Source organism: Halichoerus grypus, chromosome 1 (assembly GCF_964656455.1).
Source record: "Halichoerus grypus chromosome 1, mHalGry1.hap1.1, whole genome shotgun sequence".
NCBI lineage: Eukaryota > Metazoa > Chordata > Mammalia > Carnivora > Phocidae > Halichoerus > Halichoerus grypus.
The window spans coordinates 92603940-92627588 of record NC_135712.1 but is presented as its reverse complement, the minus strand read 5'-3'; the positions used below and the strand labels follow the sequence as shown (position 1 = coordinate 92627588).

General features: G+C 44.0%; 1 protein-coding gene across 5 annotated transcripts in view; it reads right to left on the bottom strand.

Annotated features, from left to right (window-relative positions):
• TNIK (TRAF2 and NCK interacting kinase) overlaps positions 1-23649 on the bottom strand; it is a 382741-nt gene that overhangs the window by 92993 nt on the left and 266099 nt on the right. For all 5 annotated transcript variants that reach the window (XM_078069267.1, XM_078069253.1, XM_078069254.1 and 2 more), the window contains exons 8-10: positions 14800-14854; positions 12737-12815; positions 3715-3890 (exon numbers count right to left, since the gene is read on the bottom strand). In XM_078069267.1, the coding sequence (XP_077925393.1) occupies positions 3715-3890; positions 12737-12815; positions 14800-14854 (310 nt within the window). The remainder of the gene's footprint in view (positions 1-3714; positions 3891-12736; positions 12816-14799; positions 14855-23649) is intronic.

Here is a 23649-nt window from a genome sequence, read left to right as displayed (position 1 = left end):
CAAAGTCTTTTGAGGAGGAAATGAGCTGGGCCCTACAATGTCAGTGGCCCTGTTCCAGGCAGATGGCAGCTGAAAGTGGTGGGAAAGGGCATTCTAAGCAACATAACCACGTGAGTAAGGCTGACAGTAGTACAGGGCATGACATGTTCACAATGAATTGTGAATAGCTAGATGTCTGGCTGTGAGAAAAGCAGACAGAATGAGTAAGCCTAGCACATCTGATACGACTTCCTAACCCTTATATACACCTTCCTGAGGACTTTTCTGTGGGCAATGGGGAATTTTGGAAGAGCTTTTAATTTTAAGCAAGGGAGGGTCACTTTACTGTGATCCTTTCATAGCTGTGGGTTAGTAATTACAACTTTGAAGGCATTTGTGTAGCCTTAAAAAGGAACCAAAACTGCAATTTGGTTGTGTTACCACCAGGAGGCAGCACCTACAACAAGAACTAAACACTCCGCCTTCCCTACTCTTCAGCCAGTACAGGGATAATGAAAAAGTATTGAGGAGGGCACGTGTTGTGATGAGCACTGGGTGTTATACTTAACTAATGAATCACTGAACACTACATCAAAAACTAATGATGTACTATACAGCGGCTAACTGAACATAGTAAAAAAAAAGAAAAGGAGCCAAAAGCACAGTGACTTCAAGTATATTTTTTTTAAATCACAAGTTAGCTTCAAATATTTAGATATGCACAAAGCTTTTGGGCTGTTTATTTTTTGAGTATTATTTCACCAAAATGTAAAGGACCTTCATAAAGTGTTTCACTATTCCACACTGAAAGTTGACTATTCCAAACTTTCCTGAAATGAATCAACAGAGAGTTTGAAGTAAACTGCAGAAATTTTATCTAGCAAAGGGAAATTCTAGCAAGGGAAAGAAGCACACAATTAATCCAAATATTTCTACTCTCTAGGGTGAAACCTTCATTTGTCAGGCCCTTCAATTGTAATACTGCACCAGAATCTGGTCTTATTGCTTTTATATTACTGGCATAAATTAGCATATGTCAACATATCTTAAGGAAAAGATAGTATCAAGTTAAAAAAATCATAAGTTGATTCTCATTAAAATTGTTTGAGTGTACCAAAAGCTGGTCCTAGAGCTACTAAGAAAGTGTGAAAGTCCTAGAGGAAGTCAATTAAGTCATTTGATGAAACTGAGCAAATGGATGAGACCTCGCTTGATCGATACTCTTTCTGGGGAGCAAAGAAGAAGGCTTCTGATGGCTCTAAACCTAAACAGAAGTAGGTTCCTTACATTACCAGGTCACTCTTGAGTTCATCTCCTACCAAGAATCTTACACTTCTACTGTGCAGAGAAGGAACACATTAAAAATAGTCTATTGTCATAGAATGGGGAGTTCTGAGTCACATTTCAGCATCTGTGCCCCCAAAATGTGAAAACAACCCAAGGCCCAAGCTTTACCCATTCTATTCACAGGTCAAAGGCAAAGAGGTCACAAGTTCTCAGAAAGTAACTCTGAATCGTGTTGAAAAATTATAGGTCAATAAAGAACTTTTTATATAAAAATAGCTAGTATTTATTGAGTATGTTTATATGCTGGACATTGTATTAGACATTTTAATGCCTTATCTCATTTAATTTGCAACAATACCAGGCGATACGGATTACTATCATATCCCCTCTCTTATTTTAAAGATGAGAAAACTGGGATGAAGTTCACGTACCTATTAAGGGGGTAGAGCTAGAATGGGAATTCAGAATTTGAATCTGGAAGCAACAGGCCCACAGAAAAAGAAACTTCCCTTTTAGAGAAGTCAGCCTTTAATGGTTGCGTGTTTGATGAAAAATCAGTCCTGGATTTTTTTTTTTGGAGGGGTGGGAGGAGCAGGGGCAGAAGGAGAGGGAGAGAGAGAGTCTCAAGCAGACTCCACGCTCAGCACTCAGCGTGAAGCCCAACACAGGGCTCGATCTCATGACCCTGAGATCATGACCTGAGCTGAAATCAAGAGTCGGACACTTAGCTGACCGAGCCCCCCAGGCACCCCACTCCTGGAACTTTTTGATCTTGACTTACCTATTTCTCTCATGCCTGGTTCTTTCTGGTTCCTTCAATTCCCCTCCCAGCATCACCTGACAGACACCTCATCCCTCTCCACCCACGAATAACTGGAGATGGGCCTCCTTTTTTTTTTATTTTTTGTTTTGTTCAGGATTTTTATTTATATATTTATTTTCCAGGGCTGTAAAAATTTTATGTTCAATCAAAATAGGCAATGAAACTTCATTTCCTATTTAGCACATGAAGTAAAAATAGTTTGATCCCCAAACATTTAAAAGTGTATCTTTTATTTTAAATTGAAGTCTAGTTGACATACACTATTTTGTTAGTTCAGGTGATGGACCTCCTTTTTGGCTTAGCCTCATAACCTCCTACTCCTGAGTCGAACTGATCGCACATTTCCCTGAGTTCCCGAGGCTGGCAGCCAGGAAGAAACTCTTCCCTTGAACCTTCACTGAGGTCTTCTCCTCCTGCTCAACCCCCTGCTGACCTTACCTCTGCCCAGTCTTGACTCACACTGCTCACCGCCCACCCCACATACCTGCTCATACCTTGCCACATTACAGACAGTAACTGCAGAAGCAAAGAAGGGGAATTCAAACAGAAGGAGAGCGCCCTCCGTCCTGTGCTGCCCACCACCCTCCAATGCGCCATCTGGCTTGGAAAGAACAGAGGAGAACGGTGTCCAGGACAGAAGCGAGGAAAAGCACAAGGCCATGTGCCTCGCACCCTTGCTGCCTGGCCTTCCCCTTTACTCTCCACTCCACACATGCTCAGTGGTCACCTCTCCAGCCCTATAATGCCTCCTCACTGTCATCCCTCCTCCCCCCTACCCCGCTGCTCCTCCTGCCTCCAACCAGGGAGGACTCACCCTGTCTGTCCTCCTGATCTTTCCCTTTCCTCCCCATACCTCAACCTTCCGTACCTCCCACCCACCTAGGCACAAAACCTGCCCCAGACCACGTGAGTTTTCTCCTTGGTCAGGATGCTAGATAAGGAGGTCTGAGTCTCTATTCAAACAACCAGGATACAGTCCCAGGGCTCCAAGTTTGCCTCATGTCCTTTCCACCGATGCACGGAAAAGGTAGTGTGGTACAACAGCTAGAGCCGTAACAGATAAGACTTTTGACTCTCTAAAATAAAGTAGTGCATTAAATGATCTTCCAGCTCAAAGTTCAATGTTCCATATATCAAGCCTGGCGATGCTGTGACTATAAGAAAATTCATTCTGACTTCTGAAATAAATTCGAAATGAGCCTCAGAGCACAAAAACTTAAATGTTGAAGACTGCCGGGATAGAAAAATGTCAACTAAGTGGTTTTTTTTTTGTTGTCTTTTTTTTAGGTTGTCTTCTGTCGGTTTTTAGTCTTCAAAACATGAATATTCATTTGAACTAAGAAAATCACTTGTCATATTAAACCACTTCATAGTATTACTCAACATGACTTTTTGTCAGTGCCTGGAAAAGGTAATATTCCTTACAGTTCTATCCTGTCATGAAGATTCCATTTCACAGTCTCACTCCATTGATGCCTACGGGCTGCGAGCTCAGAGGCAGCTCTTCACACTAAAGAATAATGCAGGCCCATCTGAAACCCCCACGGCCACCTCCAAATATATCAAGAGCCCATGACCCACTCTATCTTTTGTTTCCTTTGCTGAAATACAAATGCGCTTCTAACCTTTCTCTCCTCGCTTCTTCTTTGTTCTGTCAATATGGTCCTTGAGTTGAATGCGGACCTGTCGTTCATTAGGTTGGTCTCGTATAAATGGATGCTTCATCAATTGTTCTGTTGCTGGTCGCTGGCTGTGATTCTTTACCAAGCAGCTCTCAATAAATGACTGGAATTTTTTTGACCTGCCACATGAAAGAGATGAACCCACAGATAAAAACACAATCCAAAGAAAAAGCAAACTTCCATTTTCTAAGACACTACACTGAAAAAAAGGAAGAAAATAGGTGCAATTAGTCAACACAGAGATCAACCAATCACAAAATAGGTCTAGAACTTTATTAGGTACAATGGGGTTCAAAGACATCATCACCAACAACACACAATTCATGCAATGTATGGGAGTTACACGCATAAAAGCATTTTTGCACAATTTATATATAATATCACACAAGAGACCAAAAGGAATCGGAGAAGAGAAAGACCTTGGTGAGAGTCACATCTGGAAGGTCCATTGTAATGAGGGTACCTGAGCTGGGCTTTAAAGAATGAAGAGGAAATCACTCTGGGAAAACAGTTCAGGGAGGCAGGAAATAGTGAAAAACTAAGGCTGGGGCTGAGCACACTATACGTCGGGGGACACTGAGGTAAGCTGTCTAAATGAGGCAGAAAATGAAAGCTGGGGGAGAGCACAATCAGGGTTGGCTAGGTAAGGAGGAGTACGTTTTGTAGAAATGAGAAAGATTCTTACTTGGTAAAGTGAACTTGGTTAGGCAAATTTTTTAACTGGTAATTTCAAAATTACTTTTGAACTTTGCTCTCCAATTAATAAGAACAGGGTGTATGTGTATGTTTGCTATCAACCCAAGGACCCAACAGGGTGTATGTGTATGTTTGCTATCAACTTAGGGACTAAGTTCATACCCAGACGTGCACTTATCTCCCTCTAGAAAGGCACTATTTCCTCAAAGATAAACCCTGTGCCAGAGAGTCACAGGGCAGGGGAGAGCCGGGGAGAGACACCATAGTAATGAGTAGGGGAGCGAGTCCACACTGTGGTAGAAATTAAAGGTGGACTTTAGCTATGATTCATGAGTTGGGCATGCATGTTTTGGCCCAAGAAATTGCCCAGCATCATAAATAATTACTTCACGACTATATAGCATGCCTTTCTGGTGTGCCCCATTGGCAGCTTGGCACATCACCCTTAGAGACCTTAGGGGAACTCTGGTCACCGTCTTTGCCGTACCCACTCTGCTCAGAGCAGGAGGAAATCCATTTTTGTGCTCTCTGTCGCCCTCCTGTGGAGTGCTGTGGAGTAACAGGAGTGGATCCCAGGAGCCAGCTTCCCTGGGTCAGCCAGCAGGCCCCCCTCCACACAGATTTCAGGCTTGAAAGCTGTCCTCATCACACAGAACACAATGGTGAGCATGTTCTTTAAAATTCAAATGCAAGAGGGCACTCAATGTAAGAGGGCACTCACAGATGCACCACTCTCCACTTCAGCCCTGGTCAAAGCAGTTTCTCATCTTATTCCATGTTTTTAAAGGACTGAATCATTCATATTGTTTCCTCCCTAAATTTCTAAGCTAAGTTCTAGCTTTCAAATTATTTTACATAGAAGCAGATGTACCCTGCTATGCTGGGGGTCACCCCAGGATCAATCAGGATCGGCCACCCTGTGGACTGTGGAAAACAGTAATAATAGGGTGGACACTCTGTGCACCTTCTTGCATGTCCTTTAGCCTGTACCCCTGCTTCCTCCACACGGGCGGTCTCCAGTGTCCAGTGTGCCTGAGTCATCTTTGTAGCCAGAGCACCCTACTTGCCCTCAGATGCTTGATGAACGAATGAATGCACGCATGGTTATCAGAGGTGAGTGCTGGACAAGTGTGTGAAATGGCTACCTTCCAATGTGTGCTTGTGAGGGACAGACAGGGAGGTTTGGAGAGGAGATAATATTGAATATGCTTTCTTTTTCAGGCCCACCAGACAAATCCATGGAGACACAAATGTGATATCATCTAAGGAGAGACTTTGTGAAAAAAATCCATCATGGAAAAATGGGCTGTCCTAAGGAATAAACGGAAGAGAACGAGGTTAACCTGCATAAAGAAATAGACAAGTTCCACATGGCACTTTTCTAGGTAGAAAATCAGTATCAAGAACATGAAAACAAAAACAAATTAAGACAGGGAGCTGTTAAATATTCATGAGAAATGCAAATGAAAGCTGTTTTTTCCTGCTTGCAACTAGAAGGAAGTGCTTTCTTTTTATAAAGTGCTTAACTATTAATTAGAAGGTGATAAATAAAAGAAATCACACCCAATTTAAACATGAGATCCAGACTTGATAAACTGTACATTCCATTCCCCAATACTGACATCTAAAAAAAGGCAGTGGCAGCTAGGAGGGGAGAGTGTTCAGAGTTCAGCAGAGCCAGCTGTGGTACAGAGTTCTCTTTCCACTATCTCTTCCGGTGGGAAGGAACCTTCAGAGATATTCAGGAGAATAACTCGGGGTCCAAAGGTTGGGCCAAGATGTGCAGGACCATAAAGCTGGCAATGTATCTCATGTCTTCTTCAAATGGTACCGTTTGAAGAGAGAATAATGCTACCTTAAAACAAATCTTCGAAGAAAGATTTATTGTCTCTTATTTAAGTTAGTGCGACCAAGGAATCAATATGCTTAATTACATGTTTAATTAAAAGTAAAACCCCTTCCCATATATTGAACACCACTTGACTGTTTGCTGAGCGGTCTAATGGGTTTAAAGTACATTTATATAACTTTATTGTTTGCATCTCTGCTGCCAGTAATTTAGTTCTGTCTCTTAAAAAAAAAAAAATGCCAAAGATTAGTAATACTAATTTCCCCAGGGTTGGCCTGGAGAGATAGATGTTAATGTTTGGTGCTTACAGTCGGAAGCCCCAGTTCTAATACCAGCCTCACCAAACACTTTATCTTCCCAGAGTTTCTCAGCTTATATATTTAATTGTTAGAGGAATTAAAAACGCCTGAAAGATTATTACATTAATCATTATAACCAGTCGGGCTAAAAGTTTTTGGTAATCACAGGACTCCCTAAATGTAATTTTGAGCTTTAGAATTTGCATTTGCCCAGAACTACCCTTCTTCTCTACGTTGGGCTCTATCACTTCTTAACTGTGTGACTTTGGGCAGATTATTTAACTTCTCTGTGCCTCAGTTTCCCTGGCTGCAGATGGTGATATTGTAGGATTTATCTCAAAAGACTGCTGTGATGATTCAATGAATTAATTCATGTAAAATACTTAGCACTTAAACTGTATGTATATAAACATAAGCTGTATGTATGTTTGCTGTTGTTATGATTATTACTATCACGATGATGACAAGGTCCCGGCAACCTCTGACCATCACCAGGCTTAAACAACAGGAGTATCTATCTGCCTTTAGGGCTGGGGGTAGAAATTTGAAGTTCAGCCTCTGTTGAACTGAATAGTGTAGTGTTCTTAAAGGGAATTATTTCACATATATTTGGGTTAGACATGGTAGAGGAAGAGTCAACGGGACCACTCTCTCCAAGGAGACCATGCAAAAAAGGTTAATTTAAAAAACCTGTGCAGCAATTTTTGTTTTGATTTTAATAAAGTCCAAAGTCACATTACTACTAGCAAATTCAGTTAATTTGAAGTATTTTCTGATATTTGCTTTCTATTATTATTTTTTCATTTAGAACACACACACACACACACACACACAACCCCAAATAGTTTTGTCATTTCTTAAAAAACAAAAGTGTCTGTGCTTGGTGGTGCAGTCGGTTGAATGTCAGACTCTTGGTTTCGGCTCAGGTTGTGACCTCAGGGTCATGAGATCAAGCCCCGCATCGGGTTCCATGTTCACTGAGGAGTCTGCTTGAGATTCTCTCTCCCTCACCCTCTCCCTCTTCCCCTCCTGCTCATGCTGTCTCTCTCTAAAATAAATAAGTAAATCTTTAAAAAAAACAACAACAACAACAAAAAACAAAGAACAGTGCCTGACAACCCACCAAGAATCAGAACTGGTGTTTCATAAAATAGCAGGAGGGACTATAAGCTTTGGAGTGAAAGCAGAAGGCAGGGGTTCCAGGCTGGATCTAGCAATGAGGAGCCTGGGACCCTGGCTAAGCCAGTTAACCTCACCAGGCCACTGGTCTTCATCTGGAGCACAAGTGGGTTGGACCAAGGAAACTTATGTCTCTTTCCACTGAGACGCACTTAAGATTTTTCTTTTTTTTTAAAGATTTATTTATTCATTTTATTATTTATTTAATTTTTAAAATTTAAATTCAATTAATTAACATATAATGTATATTGGTTTCAGAGGTAGAGGTCAGTGATTCATCAGACTTTTATAATACCCGGAAGCACTTATGATTTTTCTAATGATCTCAATCAAGCATTTCTTTGCCTGTGTGGAATCTTCACATTTAAAGAGCATGGGAAAAGAAAAAGACCAACTGTCCTTTACAGGAATGAAGTCCCCCCCGAGTTTCTCCAGAACCTCCTGCAGGAGACTATAGCACTGAGTAGGGCAGGGAAGGGCACCATGTGGGTTAGCCTGGTGATGGGTATTAAAGAGGGCACGTATTGAATGGAGCACTGGGTGTTATACGCAAACAATGAATCATGGAACACTATGTCAAAATAAATAAATAAATAAATAAATAAATAATAAATGTAAAAAAAGAAAAAAGTAAAATAAAAATGCTCAAAAAAAAAGAAGTAAGTTAAGGTTTGCTTTAATATGCCATAGTGTTTGGGAGGAAGTGAAATGTCTCTTCCACATGGTGGGAAGAGAAAGGAGAGGAAATGCGCTGAAGGAGATGGTTGACCCATGTGGGTGGAGTCTGGCCATGTTTAGAGACAGGAGGAGGAAATGGGAGTCCCAACTTACTGCGCATTTGCCCACGGTGACATGGAGACAGAGGCTGAGAGCATCCTTGGCCTCTAATTCAACTGAGGTTAGAATCCTCCCGGAGACCTAATTATTGAATGGCTGGGCCACCTGGGCATTGACTGGAGCTCTGACCACATGACCTCCTTGGCACTGAGGCCGCTCCTCATCTCACTGATGGGGGAGGAAAGGGCCAGGTTCTGGTGAGTGGGGGTGCTTTCCTTCCCCCCCACACCCCCACAACAAAGGGACAAAGAGCAGTGCTCCTGCCTTTCTTTCCCTATTATTAAGGCACAGGAAAAAAATGTTCAACTGAAAGACTAGTACCCCATTCTCTAACACTCAAACCTTGAACTTAAGAGGCCGGATGACCCAGTAGAGAGAATGGGGGTTACAAACTTGGGAAACTAAAAGATCGTACAGACTTGTGCAAGGAACATGACCCACCCAAGCCTCAGTCTTATAGCTACAGAATGAGGACTAAAAGCATCTGCCTGGTGTGGTTGTGGTTAAGATTAAATTTATATCTATATAATAAATACATACACATACACACATATATAAATTACTGAGTCTGCAACATGCGTATGCCTTCTATGTCCTGTATGTTGTAGGTTCAGCAAGTTAGTTGGAAATGACCCTCAACTGAATGCTTATCATAAAGAGTTCATGGCCTGTTTCTACCACAGTGGTGCCCCCCTTTGGCAGTACTTTGATATATACCCTAAGAACAGTGTACTTCCTCTGATAATTCATTAGGCAGAGAATAGCTGGATATAAAAAGAACATTTTGGAGTTTTGTTTCTTTTGATGGATGGGGAGAGGGATCCTCTCCTTTAAAAAATAAAAAGAAAATAAAATATTTCACTTCCTCCCAAACACTAGGGCATATTAAAGCAAACCTTAACTTACTTCTTTTTTTTTTTGAGCATTTTTATTTTATTTTTTCTTTTTTTACATTTATTATTATTATTATTATTTATTTATTTATTTTGATGTAGTGTTCCATGATTCACTGTTTGCGTATAACACCCAGTGCTCCATTCAATACGTGCCCTCTTTAATACCCATCACCAGGCTAACCCATCCCCCCACCCCCCTCCCCTCTAGAACCCTCAGTTTGTTTCTCAGAGTCCATAGTCTCTCATGGTTCGTCTCCCCCTCTGATTTCCTCCCCTTCATTTTTCCCTTCCTACTATCTTTTTTTTTTTTTAACATATAATGTATTATTTGTTTCAGAGGTACAGGTCTGTGATTCAACAGTCTTACACAATTCACAGCGCTCACCATAGCACATACCCTCCCCAATGTCTATCACCCAGTCACCCCATCCCTCCCACCCCCCACCACTCCAGCAACGTTCAGTTTGTTTCCTGAGATTAAGAAACCCTAACCTATTTCAAATCACTTTGGACCTGGTCATTCAAGAAAGTACTCTTCAGTGCTTAAATATTTTCACTTAAAAAGTAGAATTCTATTGTGGCGCCTGGGTGGCTCAGTCAGTTAAGCATCTGCCTTTGGCTCAGGTCGTGATCCCAGGGTCCTGGGATCGAGCCTTACATCGGGCTCCCTGCTCAGTGGGGAGCCTGCTTCTCCTTCTCCCGCTCCCCCTGCTTGTGTTCTCTCTTTCTGTCAAATAAATAAAAAAATCTTTTTTTTTTTTTTGAAGTAGAATTCTATTGCAGAGAATTGGGAGCCACATCCTGTGTGGGGGTTGGGTCAGCTGCATGGCCATCTTATAAAGGCTGGGTTCTGAGTGAGACAGAGTTCTTCACCAGGGCTTCTGTTTTCCCACTCACTCTCTCAAACAGCCAAGTCATTTCCCCTTCTCTGTCCAGCAGTGTGGCACTCACACTCCTAACTGGCTTTCCTTCAGAGTCAGGGAGGCCGGGTGAGATGGAGGCCTGGCCTCCTCACTGGCCCTCGACTGACCCAGCTCCCGACAGCACCACCAGAATTAGTTCCTGTTGTCAAAGGTTTGAAGCAGGAAAGTCAGCCTGTATTTTCCTCATTCTCAAACAAGGTCAATGCAGAGTTGATCTTTTTGGGAGCAGGGTCAATGAAAATTAAAATCGCAGTGCAGGGGCTGTTCATTCACTTTTCTAAGGAGACAGAGAGGTCATGCAAAGGGGATAAGAGGAAAACAGGACAAGCGCAGTGACCAATTTCAGAGCTGGGGAGAGGTGGCGATGGGCAGAAGAGCCATCTGGTACCCTAAAAGGGAGCCACCTGGCCGGGCAGGGGTGCTGCATCTTTGCACAAGAGGCCCAAAATCTGAATGTGATGCTCAATCACCAGATTTCTAGAAGTTGGCAATTAATATCAATGTTTCTGAGACACAGTGTGTGGCCACTTGTGCTGACCAAATGTAACACATGTGTGGATGGCCAGTTTGCGCTCTGTGGGCTGAACCCTGGAAATACCTGTCCAGCAGCAGGTACAGGGAGTGGCAAGGGAGGGAGGGCACGGGGTAAGTAAAGCCCACTGCATACTGTGTGTGTGTGTTGGGGGGCGGGGGGCAGGGAGGCTTGGCCCAAAGGACAAGCAGCAAGCTGGCAGAGGGCTTGGCAGCACTCCTGATGCTTCCCGGGAGGGAACTGAGCCGGATTCTTTCCCTGGGAGCCTGTTCCGGGGAGAAGGGAGGAACCAGGGCGTCCAGGCCCTGCTGGTCATGTGCCGTACGGGGGCCCAATGGGAGGCTGTTGCTGGGGAGAGAACAGCAGGCTCACACAGTGACCCTCCAGAGTGAGAAGGAGGAGCAGGGCTGCTCTGCCCCTCGTTGCCCATAGCAACCCTCAAGCTCTTCCTCGGCAGGCCTCGGCAACTCAGGGCTTCCGGTCCCCTCTGGCTGGTTCCCTCTCTTCTCTGTGCCGTGTGCCTTTCTCTTGTCACACCAGGGTTGCTATGTCACAATTAGGTGACTGTAGTAATTTAGACTGCAGAGGGTGAGGCTGTGGGTGGGGAAGGGGAGGAACATAAGGGTCCCAGTCAAGGGTGATCGTGAAGTGATCATGAAGTATGAAAAGGGGCAGAAAGGTCCTGAGCCTTCATGCTCTAACTGCCCAGAATACGTCTCTAGAAAAAGAGAGAGGGTCATAAGCGGTCCAGGAATTGGCCCCAGGCCAGGACAATCAGAGATTCAAGGATGTATTGGTATGTATCAGGATACACCATATACACAGGGGGAAGAAAGGAGCTGTGGATTTTTGTTATGCGATGATAAGGTACAAAGACCCCGATATAAGTACACACAAAAGTCCAACTTCTGGTCTAACCATAGAACTGTATTTCCCAAACTTGAGTCAATCGTATACTACCAACACAATTTTTTGTTTGTTTGTCTCCACACTGAGCCTGGAGCCTAACACGGGGCTTGAACTCATGACCGTGAGATCAAGACCTGAGCTGAGATCAAGAGTCAGGACGCTCAACCGACTGAGCCACCCAGGTACCCCACTACCAACACAATTTTTAACCAGACTTTTGCATCATCCATCCTAGCATCCACTTGGTATTTTTCTTTAAATTAGGTCAAATTTTTTTATGTGAATAAGTTTATTAAATGGGAAGTTTGTATCACTGCCCCAAATTGGAAGCCAATATCACATGCCATAAAGGGAAAGCAATAGTAAAAACAAATATTACAAATATTTATGTGCAGACCAGTGAAATCATCCCTCATATAACCAGGTATGTGTAGGCACTCACAGAATTACCATCTTAAGGAGTAGAAGAAAAGCCAGCCAACCTAACCGGCTGACTCTTGGAACTATCACCCCCTCTGATGAGATGTCTTGTGCTGCCAGGCAAGATATTTCTCAGGAGGATGATAAATCAAAGAGCTTTCATGTTATTACTTGGGTTCCACTACTCACTTTAGCTAATACCTCCTTACCTTGAAGGGTATGGTGATAAAGACTTGCAGTGCAAATAGTAGGTACTTAATATGTGCTTTAAGATGAGTGACACCCTATGGAAAATCACTCACCAGGTCTCAGTATATGTTGGTCTCATCATGCAGCTGGACCTAAGGATTTGAGTTCTTCCAAGAGAGCATTGCAGGAAAACCCTGCCCTTGGATCGACAAAGCACCAAAGAAGACCAAACTCACCACTTCTTCGACTTCAGGCGAGGCGCTGGGTTCCGGGGGATGAGGAAGAGGGCTCTCATGGGGTGCATGTCACAGAGAGCTGCAAGAGACCAAAGCAAGGGCCAGCTCAGTTTAGGAGGCCAAACCCAGGCCAAATGGCTCTGAAGCCACACATGCCCAGTGAGCAAAGCCAGAAGATCGCAAAGCTTCTACGTGTTGAGCATTTAAGAGAGCTGATGTCTAATTACAGAAGTCTCATAAAATATGCATTTCAACTGGACATTGTTAACATTTCTATTTCTACTCCATATTTAAGAAAGCTAAGTTAAAGCGTCAAAGCCTTTGCTTTGCTATAAATAACCATCTCAGATTCAGAGTAAACAACATCAAGATAAAAACTACAATGGAGACGGTAGGTTATTTTTAATTAGCAAAAGCCTAAGTCATAAAATGAAAGATAGATGGTCTATTTCTTATACACTGAAGGCTCATATACATGCAATGCTATCTACATAGATTTTTTAGAGTATATAGCACTCGACCAGAACACTTTCCTCTCTGTATTTCCAAATATCCTGATGGCTTTTCAGGTTTCATGACAGGTTCGTTTCTGTTTTTTGTTCATTTGTTTGTTTGTTTGTTCACTGGCCCCAGGAAGAACAGAGAGATCGACGCAAAGAGGGTCTGGTAGAAAAGTTATTAAAATATCTCAACCTGTAAACATGGCATTATGGTTTATAGAGAAAGCACTCAGGCATTCTTATTTTAATCAAAATATTTCACTAGTTTACTTTTTAAACCTCCGGGGCTATCTTTTCCTTTGTGCCCAGAGTAAGAATATATTCTCCCTGAAAGCTAAAAGATTCTGTGGGTAGAAGTTTATTTTTAGCCCCCTCTACTACTCATCAAGAATGATAATATGAGGATAATATTTCAGACTGCAATATATGATTTTTTGGATTCATAAATGCCTATTAGCATTGCCAATGAGGGGAATGTTGTCAACAAACACTCCAAATCAATCATGCTACGGATGAATTCCACCAACTCTAGAGTGAGAAATACAAAGGCTATGATAACGTGAAGATAAACAGCCGTGTGAGCCAAACGACCTGCCATGCACAGAAGGGGGCCGTTTTGGGTTCAGGTTCTCCGGAAAGCGGACGCCAAGGCTGCACTAACCACATGAGAATAGTTCCAGGGGAAATTTCTGCCTGAGAGGCAGTGGGGAGGGGGCCAGGGCAGGTTGGCGGAGCTGTCACATTGCTCTGCAAGTCTGATCGGAGTGAAAGCGAGAGGCAGACAAGGTAGGTGGAAGTGTGCTAGACTGTCCTGCCGCCTGAGGAAACCAAGCGGAGGAACTGAGGAGTGAGAGTTGCCTACGAAGGCATCTCGTGTCTTCGAGAAAAAGGTCTGCCTTATATGCGGGCCATGCTAGGACACTGAATAGGGGGTGGGGTGGGGCGGGGCTTGGGGGCTGCGGCAGCAGCCGGACCGTTGGTGAGCTGCGCTTCTTGCAGGAAGTCCGCAGAGCCCAAGGTCATGGCCAGCACGCGCCTGGCGGAGGCGCTCTGCAGCACCCACGCTCCAGAGCGCAAGACATTTCAGACCTTCCCCGGATGGCCGGAGCCCTGGCCGCTCGGCCTCCCACCTAAAAATCTAAACAGCAGTATTATATTAGGAGTGAGAGCAACCGAGTACAAGAGTTTGCGTAACTCGCGCACTGAGAATGAGTTCTGGACTTTTGTTAAGTTGGAGTTTACAGACTTTGTGGGTTGGCCCCCGTTTTGCGTTAGGTAAAGAGCAGTTCAAGAATAAACGACGCGCGGAATCTGTCAAACAAACCAGAACCCCCGAGTTCCTTTCCCTTTTCTCTTTTTTTCTCTAAACACAGGATCCTCACATGGCTCTGAAATGAATGGGTTCCTGGTTGAGCTAAGGTGACTTTGCTTTCTAAATATGCCAGCTCGAACCCACGCCGGGCTTGGCGTAGCAGAAGGAAAGCTACCCTGGCACGGGCAAGAAGGCTCGGCACCTGCAGAGAGCAGCCCAGCAACAGATCTCACCCAGAGGAAGGTACTTACGGGGAGCACCTTCTGCCATCTCGATAGCGGTGATTCCCAAAGACCACAGGTCACTCTGAAAGAGACGAAGGCACACACACATGCATAAATGCAGCAACAAAGAATAAGCTGCTTCAGCAGGTAACTGCTCCACAGCTCCCTGTAGGAAAGCCATTCCTTTACAAACCCGTTTCACCCACGAAGCTTAAAAGCAGGGGCAGCCTTTTATTTATTTTTTTTTCTTTTCATGGGTAGTGTCTTTCACGGTATGATCTGACACATGGTGGGTTTTCAGTAAATATGTGAAAAATGAATATGAGGTTTTAAAAATTAACTGATCACCAAAATTTATCTATGGATCGAACCATACGAAACTGGTATGATTGGACTGTTTTTAACACCTTTATTCAGGTATAATTATCATATAATTAACTGCTTATCTTTAAAGTGTATCATTTGGCAAGTTTTGAGACGTATACACCTGTGAAAGCATCACCACAATTAACATTGTAAATATATCCAGCACCCCCAAAAGGTTGCACTTGTTCCTTTGCAGTCTCCCCTCCTGCCCTTGCTGTCCCCTGACCCAGTTCCTGCTCCGAGGCAACCACTGATCTGCTTTCTGTCCCTATGGATTAGTTTGCATCTTCTGCAGCTTTATAGACATTAAATCATTCCATTTCTTTTGCGAACATAATGGATTGAGGTCCAGCCTTGTTGCAGTGTGTAGTAGGACTTCATTCCTTTTTACTGCCGACTGCTGTCCATTGTGTGGATATACTTACTATACTTTGTTTATCCATTCACTTGTGGACGGACACTTGGAGTGTTTCCAGTCGGAGCTACGGCAAATAAAGCTGCTACAGACGTTCATGTACAAGTCTTTGTATGGACATATGCTTTCATTTCTTTTATGTAAACACCTAGGAGTGGAATGGCTGAATCATATAGTAGATGCATATTTAGTGGGTTGCCTTGACCTACAAAGACAGCAATTTCAGATGGTTTAACCAAATAAGATGAGGACAGGGAAACTTTTGGGTGGTGGCATTCACTGATAGATCTCCAGTGCCCAGGACAGAGCCAGGCATCATGGGAGGTGCTTGATATGTTTGCTGAATGAATGAACAATATCGCCTATCTTTTAAGTAGACAATATGTAAAACAGAGAGCCTGTACCCTTATATTCTTTCTTATGGTAAGACTGACTTTTACGTTGTTGTCAGAATTTTCTAGACTACTGCCTTTACCCCTGCCTGTGCAATCTGCAGCTGCAGCAGTATGCTTCTCTTCCACTCTGTGTGTATGGCTGAGTTGTCCCCAAGTATTGCACAGGAGGGAGCAAATCAAAAGAACGGAGAAACCAGGTTAGGAAACCCCAGAAGAGAGGCTTGCTGCTTCAATGCCCCAGCAGATTGGTAAGGACACACAATGTGGAATTTGGTTCAATGGCATACAATCCTGATGAAGACTTTCATCCTCCTTTCATTTTCAATATATCCAGCATTTTGCATGGTATTCCAAATTCTCTCCTGTAACCTCATGCAGATTACAGAGATTAAAGTTAAGTTTCCTTGCTATTCCCATCAAACAAATGTCAAGACCACAAGAAAGGAGATACACCTAGAAAAGGGACTATGAAATCCATGCTGAGCCATTACCCAGAACTAAACTTCTCAGTATCCTGTGAGTGACACCCAGCCCTGTTCAGTATTTGGACAGAGACCCACACATACATGGAGGGGGCTTTCTGCGGGGGGGTCTAGCCTCTTGCCTGAAGCGTCATATCTACTTTAGAGTAGGTGGCCAGGGCACACACTAAGCCTGTACGAGGACCAAGGGGAGATTCTTTTAATTCATGAGCCTATCAGTCTGTTCACATGATACACATTCTCAGTTCAACTTGGGTAATAACACACCTGCACAATACCATTGTTCTCAGATCCCAAGTCACTTCTCTGCATGGAACACAACTCAAGAAGGCAACTCTTACCCTTTCTCTTTCTTATATTTCAAGATGTATTCCTCTTGTCATTACACACACACACACACACACACACACACACACACACACACGTTTGCACAGCCCAGCAAGTGACTGAGTTTTCCTGTGGACTCCTGGCCTTGCTTAGGGAGGCCCCTCTGCAGCTAATGGGGAAGGCCCAGGCCACTATTACAGGCTGACCCAGGAGCAGTAACTGGTAGAGCAGAAAACACAGGTCTCGAGGACCTGGGGTTTTAGGGTTGATTAACACAGACAGTCATTTGAGAACATGACAAAAATACTGAGTCACTCACGGTGCAGTAGGCATTAAACAGGAAACACAGCAGGAATAGTCTGGAAATGGTGGGCTGTGCTATTTTGATAGGATTTCAATATCTCTAGGACTTGGTGGTTCTACCATTTTCCCTGCATCTCCAGAAATTGAGTGTTTCTGTCATGTGCAACGAGGTGCAAATATAGAGGTGGTGGCCAGGCTCTCTGTCCCTAAGGGCCACAGCAGGGTCAAATTTAAGTGGCCTTCAACTCCTAGAAGTTTGAGCTGGTCTGAAAGCCAACTGAAGGCCAACACTTCCGTAAGGAAATGACAGGGCTGGGGTGAGAAGAGCTCCAGGCCAGTCCTCAGCTGGGGAAAAACCGCGCAGAAAATCCAGGCAAACGTCTGCCCCCGAGTCCTTACTCTAGCTATCCCTTCCGCTTGCAGCCACGACCCTAACTGTGTGCTGGCTGACACCCTCCTCTCCGTAATAAAGTCTTCGCTCAGATGCCATGTTCTCAGTGCAGACCCCTGAATGTCTCCCCTGGCCCTACCAGACCCTGTTCTCTTTCCCACTTTTGTCCCCCAGAGAACGAATCACCTTCTCACATCTGTGTAATTTACTCATCCCTAATCTATAATGTGTTGTGTTTACTGTTTGTGTCCCCTGCCCCCAGCGCACACAGACTAGATAGAACATACGGTCCACAAGGGCAGGGATCTTCGTTTTGTTACCCGGTATATTCCAAGTACCTAGAGCAGCACCCAGCACATAGTAGGCACTTAAGAAATAATCGTTGAATGAATGAACAGATGAAAGACCCACGACGGAAAGGAGCAAAACTTGTGTCTTAAGGTTGTTGGACTCCTCGTAGGGCACCTCCAACCTTCCATTCCACAGACAAGGGGAAAGGACGTCCCCAAGACCACAGAGCAACTCAGCACCGGGTTTGGAGCAGGGCTGCGTCTCCTGCCTCCCAGGCCACTTCTCTTTTAACTGTCATCACGACATAAAAACCTGAGTGTTCATCTTTTAAATAAAACCTATGAGGGGCCCATAAAAGAATTGTTCCAAATTCCTAATTCGTTTACAGGTAACTGAAGGTGCTGGAGATGCAACGAAGGTGCTGAGATTCAGCGAGGCACCCCAAAAGCCAGTGCTAGGGAACTGGCCTCCACTTCGCAGAGGCAGCGTGAATAGTCTTTGAAGTCAGACGGGCCTGGATTCAAAGCCAGGTTCCTAACTACCTGCAGAACCCTGCTCAGAGCTTCGCTTCCTCAGTGTACAACAGAGCTGACTGCAACACGCATGTGCACAGGTCTGCTGCCTGGCACAGTCTCGGGCGCACTGTAAGCTCCGGCATAGGAATCTCCTTCTTCTCTACTGTGAGGTGGGACTGCCTGTGCTTGCCCAATACAGTCTTCTATGTGTCCCCTCTCTCTGGTTGTGGCAGACCTCGTTTATTGGCTAACCGCACAGGCATTCTCAGAGTGTAGGAAAACTAAGCTTGTTTATCCAGACTTCCCTGCAGCTAAGGAGGGCAGGTAAGGATGGGACGTAGTTCTGGCCAATAAGACACAGGCGAACATCCTCCGGGAGCTTCGGGGAAAGCTTTTGTTTTTCCTGATACGAGGGACAAATACAGCTAGTGTCTTGACAACTCTTTCCCACTTCATAGTGCCTTGAAGAAAAACATGATATCTAGAGTTACAGCATCCATTTTGCAACCATGAGGCAATAAGTCAATAAGTTAATTATGACAGGGCGGAATGGTAGGAGCCTGCGTTTTGAATACGTCAGTGAGCCACTATACCAACCTGGACGGCCTGCCTCTAGACTTCTGATGATGTAAGAGACATAAGAACAACCAGAAGCGTTCTCAGTGATAATATATATACAGCAATAATTTGAGGGAACATATTCTGACAGTAGGAAAATGGAGAGGTCCCAGTTGTTAGGTGATCCTGGTTTTACCACACAGGAAGCAGGAAAAGTCAGTGAAGAGAGAGGTTTCTCTTATTCAGGACACATCATCTCAGATCCCCTCTGAGGCAGCTTCCCCACCCAAACCCCAAAACAACCCCTTCAAACCAAAGGTCACACCATCCCAAGTCCTGTGTACCCTCTGTCACATGACGAGGCCAGAAATTGCTTCTTCTTTAAGCCCTCATTTGATATCACCATTAGGACCATATATAAATATATATATATATATCCCCCCCGGGTTCTCCTCTTTTCCAAAAGGAACATTTATATTCCTGGCCATATATACCCAGAGCTGCTTGTAAGCTACGCTTAACTGCCTATGCTAGACAGCAATAAACGTCCTTGACGGGACTTGTTTTAAGCCTTTGGATACATTAGCAAGTCCCAAAGACACTTCAGAACTTAAATACGGGAGAAAATGTTCCAATTACAACTGGCAAGACAGATCACAGGAGACGAGAAAGGGAAGAGGGAGGAACAAGATGGGGAGAAAGTCAGGGAGAGATAAGTTTCCTTTGTGGCCATGATGTGCCTCATTTTGGCAGGAGCTGGGTAATTCATTATTCCAGAGGCGCTGTGCAGCCTGGCCTGTGGCATGATGAATAGCCCAGTCCTGTGTGCATTACAAACGGAACAGAGACAAATTCTAGCGCCTCTGAGAAGCCAGAGGCGAGCACGCAGCTTCTGCTGGTGGGGCGGGGGGGGTGGGGTGGGGGGTCAACTGGCATGCAGGCCACTTGAACACAGCGAAAGAGCATTCCTTTTGGGGCTGGGCTGCCCAACCTGTGAAGAAAAGGACACTTCCAGATGGCTCAACCAATCACACACAGAAAAGAGAGGGTTACGGGGGCACAGTAAAGAGCCCCCCTCCCCTCTGTGTGCATGAAGAGGCAGAAAGAGCTCACGCTAGACAGACAGACCTAGATTTGACTCTCAGCTCTGACAACTAGCTTGCAAGCCACTTAACTCCTCGGAGCCCATTTCCTCACCTAGAACGTGGAGAGAACACCTGTCTTGCAGGGTTAATACCAGAACTCAATAAGGTGATATATACACTCACACACACACAGCACTTAACACCATGCAGTGCAAATAGTGGGTATTTCATAAACACTGGAATCGTTATCACTGGCTGGCAGGGCAGCCAGCACACCGGGGTCAGGGACGGGGGCAGTGAGCTCTGTCACTTCACGGCTCTCAAAGAAGTCACCGAGATGATGCGGGCGGCTTACAGGAAGCCAAAGGAAAGGGCGCATCCTGCCTCCTCCAGCCTCGCAGTCTCCCTTTCCCGGCAGAGCCTCACAGGAAGCCAGATGGACAGGCAGAAATGTGGTTCGCTGAGTGCTAGCGCCATTATCCCAAAGCAGAGGGTAGCAAGGTAGTCTAGACTTGACAGACAATAGCGTAATAACAGGCATGACCAGGATGGTGGACTCTACCAAGTCTCACGGACCAGAAAACAGCCTTCTGTTGTGACTTATTGTTATTCTCTCTGTGGAAATGTTCCAGCTGGAAAAAGGAAATTATATTTATTGGGTGTGGGCCCTAAGAGAAGCACCTCAACCTAGAGGTAGAAGTTATGGAGAAGCAGATTCTGACTCAACATAAGCAGACAACTAAAGGTGTGTAAGACAAATATGAGGTTTGGCTCATGTGATGTTGTTGGCTTTTTTAGGTAAAAAAAAAAAAAAAGGCCCCAAATAGCAGTACCTTCCTATGACACACAAACACTAAATATCAACTATCATATGTTGAGTAGCTACCAAGTGTTAGGCAGCGAATTCATTCCTCTATATACGTTAGCTCACTTTATTCTAATGCAACCTTGTAATACATGATTTATTATTCCCATTTCATAGAGGCTTGAGAAGGTTTAAATAAACTCCCCGGGTAACAAAGCAAGCAGGAGGCAAAGTCTACATTTTAAACCAGTCCTGTCTGACTTCGAAAGCTTCACTCTGATTCACTAAGCCATACACTTATATTCTACATTCCATACAAAGAGCCAAGGTGGCGAGTCACTTAGGGTCACTGAGGATGTTCAAGCACAGGCAGTGGTTAATAATTCCATTTCCCACGTAAAACAAACTAAGAGCAGGAATCTTCAGTGCCTCGTTCATCTACATCTGTTATCTGACCCAAGGGGAAACGTTAGAATAGCTTTATTACCTTCAGCTGGGGACGCGCAGGAGGGGGTCGAGGGGGTACGGCTGTGTCTTACCGAGGACTCTTAGGTGGATGGGAATGCAGAGCCACAAGGAATGCGTTTAATAGCAAGTTCAGCTTCTTACTGGTGATAATAACATGGTATCTCTATCATCCTTCCCTCCTTCTGAATAAGGGGGGGCGGGGTTTTGTTTGACTCTCAGTAGTCAGAGGCCAGGCCTTGCTTGAGGATGTAAATCTCATTCTGCAATCTGAACACTGTCCTCTTGCATCACACCCTGTATGAATCTTGCTGACGCCCGACTGGTCGAGATTTCTCCTTCCATCCTGCCTGATTAAAGCCAATTATGTGTAACACGGGAGCATGAGTGCTCGCTCTACAGCCCGAGTACAACACTCACCACCCAAGCCTGGAGGACACACCTATGGCTGCAAATGATCCATGGCACCTGTGCTCAAAGTCTCATAAGCAGAGTCGAGATGACTAATACACAACATTAGTGCAGGTCAGGCCAGAGGATTGGGGAGTTTCGGGGGGCGGGTGAGGGGCTAAGCCATTTTACTGGACTTCTCTTACTTTGCTAATTTAATATAAAAGCAAGGTCAGCTTATGGGGGGGGACAGGACAGAAAAATATATAAAATAAAAAAATATATATATAAATATAAAAACACATAAAATAAAAATTTGAAGCTCTCCACTCCCACCCGGGAGGGGCAAGTAAGACTAGACTGTGTGTATTATATATACTGTGAGCTGCTCTTCACGTCTAACACTCTATCCTGGGATCTGTCCAGCTTCAGCTGCCCCATGGCTTAAATGGCTGCACCATATTCCACTGGCCAGATGCTCTTGGCCTTAGTCCACCAGTTCCCTATTGCTGAGAATTTGGCTGCAGAGAACTTTCATTAGTGAGTAGTTCTGTTAAAGCAATAGATACATAGGACTATAAAACACTTGACAACTCCCATCTGAATGGGAATTCAAATTTCAAAAAATAACAATTTAAACAGCTTAGGAATTTTGAACAGTTTTATTAATTTTAAATCTTTTGAATGCTTGTTATTGAATGAGAAAGCGCCCATTATTGCCCCACATACTTATCAGAAAAATGAAACCTTTCCTTTTCCTTGAAGTGTTTTGACAGAATTTCTGAAAACAAGAAATGAAGGGCCTCTAGGGGAAAGTGAACACACCAGGCATATGAGATTCTGATGCTCCTACTTAGGAGAGGGGTTATTTTCAATCAGGTACTTACCATGCCTGGTAGGTATCAGACAAAACCAAATTGCACTGAAAAGCATGAGCTCTTCAGACTACCTTCCTACAGAGGCCTTTCTTTTATTGAATTACTGTAGTTTTTAGAAAAATCTATAGCAGTCTTTGAAGACATCTTAAATAGTAGACATCTCAAGATATCTCAAATAGCAGCTGATAATCAATAAATAATAAATCAAATAATAAAACAAAACTATATTCTTCTCTTATGTTGGTCTTTATTTTCAAGGAAGGGCTTCTGTCAAATCTAACAAAGCCTGGTGGCTTTCAAGTCATCTTTTATTGCAAACCTACCCCCTAGGTGGCAAGTATCTACAACACATGAGAGCACAAAGTGTTGACATATGTTTCTGAGGCTGGGAGATACGCTGGGTCAAACGGACGCACAGTACCAAATGCCTAAACTTGGACGGGGTTTCAAAAGGCAACATATTGTCAAGTTGTCTCCTGGTGACAGACTACATTCCTAAGAATGGTGAACAGAAAAAAGGATAAAATCTGGTGCCAAGAAAGAAGCAGAAAGATTATATTTCCAGAATCGCTGCCTCTCTGGTCCACTGTAGAAGTGTGAAGCGGTCGAAATAAATCTTCAAAGAACACTCAAACCTTCCTATCTGCCCAGTCTTCCTAATTCACCCTTTTGTCCTGCCCGTTCTTGTACCCATGACAATGACTGGTGAGGCTCATATTCTTGCCATGGCTTCTTCCTCCTCTCGTACCACCTGCACTCATAACAATCCTAACAAAGTAATTCTCACTAAGGTCTAAATGACTAATATAGCGAAACTTTCTCTCTTCAGGATTCCTTATTTTTTTTAATAAAAGATACAGAAATTAATCTTCAGTTTATTAATGTCTCAGGATACTTGTATAGTCACATGGACCTTCAAGTACCTCTGAAGTCACCCTGTGCAGCATGATGCCCCCCCACCCCCCCGTGGGTACTCATACACTAGGGTTTGTCCACACCTAGAATTATTCATTGGGCTCTAAATTCTTTCACTGATCCCAAACTATATTCCTTAGCCTTAATCTGAGGAAGGAGGACCAAGATATCAGTATAATTCTAAGCTTTGGCTTTGCCAGAAGGAAGTCAGTCCTCTTTTATGTTATTGAAAACAACTAAGTCACAGGGACCTATTTTATGTCACCGAAAAGAAGTCGCACATATAGTACAGCCAC